Source organism: Onychomys torridus, chromosome 3 (genome assembly GCF_903995425.1).
Source record: "Onychomys torridus chromosome 3, mOncTor1.1, whole genome shotgun sequence".
In the NCBI taxonomy this organism is placed as follows: Eukaryota; Metazoa; Chordata; class Mammalia; order Rodentia; family Cricetidae; genus Onychomys; species Onychomys torridus.
In genome coordinates this window covers 52161264-52169464 of record NC_050445.1, presented here as the reverse complement: position 1 = coordinate 52169464, position 8201 = coordinate 52161264, and the positions used below count along the sequence as shown (strand labels likewise).

Here is an 8201-nt window from a genome sequence, read left to right as displayed (position 1 = left end):
TATAAATGCAGGGGTAGCTGGAGTCTTGAGTAAAAGTGCTACACGAGGGAGAGGAGGGGCTGCCAGGTCCTGGGATTCAATCCTATGATGTTCTGCAGGCTGCCACGCTGCCAGCCACACACTGCAGGAGCAGAAGATTCACATTTTGTTTAACTATAAAAGACATAGAATTTTGGCTCCAAAATATGTTCCCCATTCAGCTCCTGTTTTGTTGTTGTTGTTGTTGATTGTTTGGTTGGTTGGTTGGTTTGTGTAATTTTTATTATTCCCCAAATAGAGTTTTCTTTTTCAAAGAACCCTTCCAACCTAGTTCCTGCAAGGGATTTTGTATGTGCAGCTGGCGCTGACCCCTGCTGTACGTGGTACATGGTCCTCCTATCTTTTGGACCCTGGGCAACCTGCAAGCATCCTTCTAAATCTATATTCACTAAATTCCTGTTTCCCGCAAGCAAATGTGTAATTTTACCAGCCAGTAAACCCTTTATGCCAGCTCCTCCCTTCTAAAGCTCTTGAGAGAATGATCAGCAGGCTCCTTCATGTACCATGGCATGGTTTTGTGCTTCTGTTTACGCTGCTCCTATGAGAGTATTGCAGATCTGTCTGCATGTTAGTAATTCCTGAAATCTTTGAACAAAATGCCGACTCAAGGGAAAATCAAGAGTTAGCTGTAGTTTGGAGGTAAAGAGCAGACCTCTCCTTGAAGTACGAAGGTGGAAACTCCCAGACCAAGTCTCACATATTCAACTCTGGGGAAACTGAAGGGCTGCTGGGGTTCATCACCTGTCAGTCAGTAAGCTTGGCTCCTAGCCTCACTGTGAGGCAGCAATGCTGATGGGATGCTTACTGTGAGTTAGGGACCAAGTAAAAGTTTTGCATGAATTAACATCTATTCTCTCAAGATGAGGAGCAGGTACCAAAGACATTAAACGAACCAAGGTATAACTGCAGACTTTCCTATTGCTTACCGCTCAAGCACCTCGAGACCTCCCTCCAGTTCACACATGTCCCTGGCCAATCTGCTGGCCTTTAGGCACCCGGGTCTGAACTGCTAGCCAAGTGGCCCTGGAGGTCCGCTTTGCCCAGCTCCACCAAGCCAGGAGGTGACTCATCGGGCCTCTTCCCCGTGCTCCTTTGGGCCCTGGCAAGCAACTGGAGAGGTGCCCTCCTCCCACCCCGCAGGCCCGGCGGGGCGGGGCGGGGCTCGGCCAGCCCAGGCCGGGAGCGGGAACCGGCAGCGGGAAGCGGCCACCGCCCGGGCAGCGCGACCTAGGCGAGGCGAGGCGGGGCGGGGCTGGGCGCCACGGGAAGGGGTGGCCCCCGCTGCCCGGGGACCGACCGACCCGAGCCGCTCACGCAGCGCCAGCCACGATGGGGCTGGAGACCGAGAAGGCTGACGTGCAGCTCTTCATGGCTGAGGACGCCTACAGCCACCACAGTGGTGTCGACTACGCAGATCCTGAGAAGTATGTGGACTCGAGTCACGACCGGGATCCTCATCGGCTCAACTCGCATCTCAAGGTGAGTTTCAGGCAGGTCGTCACCGAGGCTGGAGGCTGCTGTGGGTCCCTGGCTCTCTGCAGGAGGATGCCCCTTCAACTCCTGGCCATCAGTGATGACTGGTCCTGTTGGCCCCTACAGACAGCCCTCAGGCTCCCTGCACAGCCAGGAATGTTTGCCCCAATACCTGTGTGCCCACGGTCACCCTAAGAAACGCTGGGAATACTCTATAGCCATCTTTCCTGCGGAATTCCCCCGCTTATAAGGCCTCTGTCCTCCACCACCATCCCACCCCTCCAGACAGGTTGGGTGACAGCATGGGTCCTTGTGTCTTGTCTCTGCAGCTAGGCTTCGATGATCTGATTGCAGAACCTGAGACTACACACTCCTTTGACAAAGTGTGGATCTGCAGCCATGCTCTCTTTGAAATCAGCAAATATGTGATCTACAAGTTCCTGACGGTGTTTCTGGCCATCCCCTTGGCCTTCATTATGGGGATCCTGTTTGCTACCCTCAGCTGTCTGCACATCTGGTGAGAAGGGAAACACGGGGTGGATCTGCCTTCTGAAGCATAGGGATGTTTTTACCACCTGCCCCCTGCCCTTCCCATTTCCCAGGCCGGTTTGCAGAGAGCGCTCTTGCATTGGGTCCCAAGCAGTAGCAAGACTTGAGAAAGCTTGAAGGGCAGTGTGCTTTCTTTAGAATAATAGTCCTTTAGAATAATAGCTAAGAGTTTAAACAGAAGGAAGTGAGGGCCTCTTTCCTGGGTGTGATTTTTCCTTCCATGCAGAAGGCTGAGCTGAGGGCGGAGGTGGGGGCTGGAAGGCTCTTTCCTGCCACAGGCTGCTCTCTCAAGGCCCTGTTGTGACTTGTGCCTGTGGTTCTGGGCAGGTCCTTTCTTTCTTTCATTGCCTTTTATTCAGGCACCATCTGTGCTTGGGTTAAACAAGCGTGATCTCAGAGCAGAACACCACAGTCTGACCAGACAAGAATGACAGGCTTTGGTAAACAGTGCTGTGGTCAAGTTTTGCTATTGGTAAATGGTAATAATGGGACCAGGGGAGATGGGAGGTGTTTGCAATGATGGTGTTGCACACCCACCGTGGATGAATGAAAACTCAAAGTATGCAGCAATGAAGTAAGGCTTCACCTGTGAAGCACAAATGAATATTACATCTAGTTACAAGAAAGAAATATGGAAACCCAATGAACATCAGTGGGATGTTTGTGAGTAATGTTATTCACATTCAAAATGCATCACCCATTTTATAGAACATTTTTAAGCACTCAAACTTTTCTTAAGGGAAACAGCATATTCCTTCAAGAAATTCTTTGGTGTTGAAGGCTATCCACTTTATTCAAAGAATCCTCCTCAGTGTCACAATAGTACTCAGGTTGGCTCCTCAAGGAGGTCCTGCGACACGTGTAACCACAGGTGCCACCGTGTAGTTCTTGACTTTACAAATTTGATACCCCTAACATTCTTTCAGTCTCTAGCTAACTATAGCTGCTGTTAGCTAGTTAGTTCTGCACACCAAGTCTGTTAGATGCTCAGTCTTGCTGAGCAAGCACACAAAATTTTCTTCAGCTCGCCCATCACCTGTGAGGGGGATTTAGACACAGGTGTGAATTGTGAGAAAACACCATTGAACTCTAATGGAGCAACTGGGAAAGGAGGGTTGCTTTGTGAGGGAAAAAAAGGGCTTTTAAAAGATAAACATAAATTTAGATGACCAGAGCATAAACAAAGAATTTAATCCCTTGAACTTGTAAGCAGCCATGTTGGGAGTGCCAAAAGAGTGCCAGAGAAGAGAAACCCTCTGCTTTATGCTTTATGCCGATCCACACAAGCCAGACATATAGTTATGTCATATCTGACATTCCCACACATGTGGATTTTTCCCATGCCTAAATCAACATATAAAACTGGAGAGTCCTAATTAATGGAAGGTCTAAGTCAGTTCTTTTTTCCTGCTTTCAAAAATGTGGAAAAAACAAAACAAAACAAGGATCCGTCATGTATCGTGATGTGCTAGCTTTGATGCTCTTTGGAGGTACAGAGTGCAGATTGATTGACCGTGCTATAGGTCTTCCCACACCTTCTGTGGAAAAATTGAGAGAAAAAAATTTTCATTTGCTAAATGGGGGATAGACATTAACAGTCCTACAGTGACCCAAAGGATGCTTTTCTCCACCTGGCTTACCCAAGAGAGGGAGGAGTTTTGCATCTTTCCACGATGAATCATCAGCCCACCTTCCCTTTTAGCCACATGATATGTATTATTTAACTTCAGCTTGTTTTTCAAATTGCATTCATGTGGGACATTAATATTTAACTGTCCCATAGCTGTCACCAGGTAGCTGTGAATTTATGCTTAAATATTACTTTGTGCCTGGATGAAACAGCTTTATCATTAATGGATTACATCCCTGGACAGATAAGCCAGATCAATGGGATACTGCATTGAAGAGGAAATTCGTGTGAGCAAGCTTGGGCTTTGTTTCCTTTTCTTTCCTTTTAAGTAGTTTATTTTATATTTTTTAAAAAAGGGATTGTTCATTGTTTAACCAAAGTTAAGAAAATAAAAAAGGGCTTTTAACCAAGTGAGAATGTCACCACACATCTCATTTTAGATTTTTGTTTTGATTGTGATTATTGCTTTTGGAAGACATTAAGCTGGTCGTTTATTAATTGTTTTGGTTGGTTGTAAGTACAGAGCTCATCATGTTGCCCAGATTGCCCTTGAACTCCTGGGCTCAAGGAATCCTTGTGTCTTAGCCTCTCCTGTAAGTTGGACTGCAACTAAACCCCACAACAGCTAGACATAAGATTATTTGCCCAAATAAATAACAAAAACTAAAATATAAACATCTAGTTATACTGGACCTTCAGCCAAATGTTAAGGTCTTTAGGACTTGTGAGATTATTCTGTTTGATGCATCAGTCAGATCCACTCACCATTCGGCAAATAAGCTCACTATAAATAAATGCATCATAACCAAAGAAATGTGACTGGGGCATCTATACTCGTATTTGCCTGGAATGTGATACAAATAGATGTCCAGTTGCTGTAAACACAGTGTTCAGCATCCATTCTAAATGTTTGCAGTACAGTGCATGGCTGTGACAGCATAGACATTATGATGCTGTAGAATAAAAACAAATACCAGTCCCTGATCTCAGGCTATTTATCCAACAGCAGCACACAGAATCTGGAGATTATGGAGTTTTCATGGGAAGTGTTTGGTTAGCTATGTTGAGCCGTTTATCATTTATCATCAGTCTAAACTGTGTGCAGTTTTAGAAGAGAAATGATTCACAATGTTGAGAACAGAACTTAACTTCTACACCCAAGGATTGTGGAGCTCTCTAATACAAAGAGAGAGTAACTTGAAGAAAATAAAATATGTTCATCACATCCAATGAGCCCAAATCTTCAAACATGGGCAACTGGAGTTTGTTGCATCGAAAATGCTTAAATACCTTTTAGAGCCCAGAGATATAAGGGTGATGAAGATAGAAAGGATTAGCCTAAGGAAGAGTAGAGAGAACAATTGGTTCAGAGGGAATTGGGTTTGATTAACAAACTTTCAGACATAAAGTTCAGACTTCTATTAATTTGAGGTTATTTTTGCTAAATTTTTTTCATTACATATTCTGATTTTGACATAGGTCTTTCTATTAGTATTTATTTTATATGACAGGACCATGTGGACATCTCAGAGACATACAATAAGGCTTAGCTCAGATAACTGGCCCTTTAAGATTTCTGGTCTCTTTTTAATTTGTGGCAATGTGTGGAAGTGACATTCAGTGAGAAGCACGTGGAATAAGAACTGAATAGTTACCATCAGTCAACTTTCAGTCTGCTGGTTAGTTCTAAAGCACCCATAATTAATTTTCTTATAGAATTGTTTCAAATATTTAGCAGTTGGAACAAAACATAACATAAGCATAGTCTATGTAGATGGGCAGTATGAATAATTCAGCTTTCTAAAATATATCCATCAAGCACACAATCGCTGATCCTTTGGGTTGAAGGCAGAAGGTCTTAAGACATATTTAAGAACAAACCAAGAAAATGGACATTAGTCTCAACCCTCCACCTGGGTAATAGTAAAAATCTTCTCAAGACCTCTCTAGTGCCCAAAATTTACAATACCTTCGTGCTCACAGGAAACACTGTTTGGAGGATTACACAAAATTCACCTGGGTGATATAAAGAATAGTAAGCCATCTTGAGAAAAAGTATACGAGTGTGGGAACACACCTTTTCTCTTTGAACTACACCACACAGCCCTCTGTGGTGAGTGTAATTCCTATGAAAAATAATAATATGAAGCAGTTAATTACATAAATGTTAACCATATAAAACTGAACAGAATACTAAGTGTATTTCCATTCAATTCTTAACAGAAGGTGAAGTTCAGCATAAATTCTAGAAGGAAAGAGAAAAATTCAAGTATCTATTTGCCAGGCTTTTTGATAAATTTGAAAATGAAGAGGTTTGTTTCAGTACATTAGAAGCACAGCCAGCAGGCTCCCACCCAAGAGGCCTGGCTAAGAGAAGAGGCAAAGAGGCCACAGGAAAGGCAGGCAGGAAGTAGATCCTCAGAGAAACAGGAAGTGCTAGTAGGTAATGTTTAGAAGCAGAGATCTGGCAGAGAAATAAACTGCTTTGTTTATTTTTGTTCTACCATTTCCACTAGCATCCAACCACCAGAAAGAATATCAACATTTATCATCCATAAGCCTGCTTTTAAACAGCTTACCTCTTGCACTTCTTATCACTCTGGACATTGTCCACTTATTTATTTTGAACTGTCGAACCATATTAAATAAGTTGAGTCATTATTACATTTGTTCATGCATGTGTGTCAGTCGCCTTGGTGACACTAATTGTTAGTGGCAACACTAACAATGCTTATATTTCCCTCTTTCCCCATTCCAGGATCCTAATGCCTTTTGTGAAGACCTGCCTAATGGTCCTGCCTTCGGTGCAGACAATATGGAAGAGTGTGACAGATGTTGTCATTGGCCCATTGTGTACAAGTGTAGGACGCTGTTTCTCATCTGTCAGCATGCAACTGAGCCATGACTGACAACTTAGACTCCAGGCCCAGATAATTGGAGACTGTACTACTTGTTGATGAAACACTGAAGCACTACTGTTCTATTCACACCCCAAATGTTATAATCAAGAAGACTGTTAAGATGGGACCCACGTTCATAAAAGTTCACTGACAAATCTTAACAAATAATGATTTCTTCACTAAAAGTCAAGGATTTCATATCTAATTTTATAACAAGTATTGGCAACACTCAATGTAGGAACAGACAGTTTTTGCTTTAGTAGAAAATATCCATTTGTAGTGATGACTTGGTAATGGTCAAGGGGCAATTTCCTCAAATACTACAATAATTCTGTGCATAACTGCTCATAAACGTATGGGGTTTCTTATTCTCTTTTACTCTAGGAGTAATACTTTTAAAATCACTTTCACAGATATCGTCATGAGGCTAGCTAGAGATAATATATACAAACATTCTAGAAACTTCATACAGTAACAAACGCATATACCTATGATAATAACTATCAAATATAGTAAGACAAATAAATGTGAAACATAGTCCTCTGCAATATTAGTAGTCTGCAAGCCTATTTAACAAGATGTTCCATTTTGCTGTAGATTTTGTTCCTAATGCAAGTGTTACTCTAATCCAATTGCTTTAGAATGTTTCTTTAATATGTCTGTCATCCTATTGATCTCATATGTAAGGGAAGCATGGCTACCACAGGGTGACTTTCTTTGTAAGATCATCTGTCACATATGAGAATTTTGGGGGCTTCTTTGGATTGCAATGTAAAATGGGCTGTCTAGGTTTCCTATCTGACTTTCCCAGCAAATGTTTTATGACTGGGGTTCATCTGGCTGTGACCATAAGACATGGAGTTACTTTTGTTTACTAGACTTTTTTTCTCCCATATAGTTAGAAGCCTAATCTGTATCCTACATTCCTATGAATGCTGCAATTGCTTTCAAGTAATTCTGGTGCTAGTTAGTGATATTTTTATCTGTCTCTAACATCTAAGTACAATTTTTACTACAGTGGCTCACATAGAGAAACTTATAGGAGAATTGACAATTGTGAGGGTTTATAATACTGAAATACATGTGTAAATTAAAAGTTTATAGTTACAAATTTTCAAGATGTTTTCTGGTATGAATTTTGTGACCTCTAAACATTATCCTGGTTATGCTTTTTCAATTAAGAGCCCTAATTTAGCATATGCTCACTATGGTCTTTAAAAAATTGGCATGTAAAAAATTTCCACATTATAATTACCATAATTTTTCAAATTTCAGAATTATTATCAAAACCTGAATTAGCATTTTCTTAAATATCCTTATGGGTATCAAATCTTCATTCAGTGAAAATTAATAAAACTTTTCCAATTTTCCAATTCTGGTCAGTATTATGTATCGGTGACTAAATTGGAATTCTATTGCAAACCAGATCAAAAGATCATGTCAAGAAACTAAGTTGTAAAGCTCAAACTTATTTTTTAATGTAGTCACAAAAGAAACATTTCAAATCATCCTAAAAAGAGTCCATAGCCTAGTAATAGCCACAAAGCATTGCCACTAACATAATTATGGAGACTGTATTATGTTAGTTTCTACAGTCAGTCTCATGACTT

At 41.6% G+C, this 8201-nt stretch overlaps 1 protein-coding gene across 1 annotated transcript; it reads left to right on the top strand.

Annotated features, from left to right (window-relative positions):
• The first annotated feature begins 1148 nt into the window (after positions 1-1148).
• Cav2 (caveolin 2) lies at positions 1149-7709 on the top strand. The gene is made up of 3 exons (XM_036181220.1): positions 1149-1518; positions 1842-2029; positions 6450-7709. Exons 1-3 carry the CDS (start codon positions 1369-1371, stop codon positions 6598-6600), a joined length of 489 nt encoding a protein of 162 aa, XP_036037113.1. The 5' UTR covers positions 1149-1368; the 3' UTR covers positions 6601-7709.
• The last annotated feature ends 492 nt before the right edge of the window (positions 7710-8201 follow it).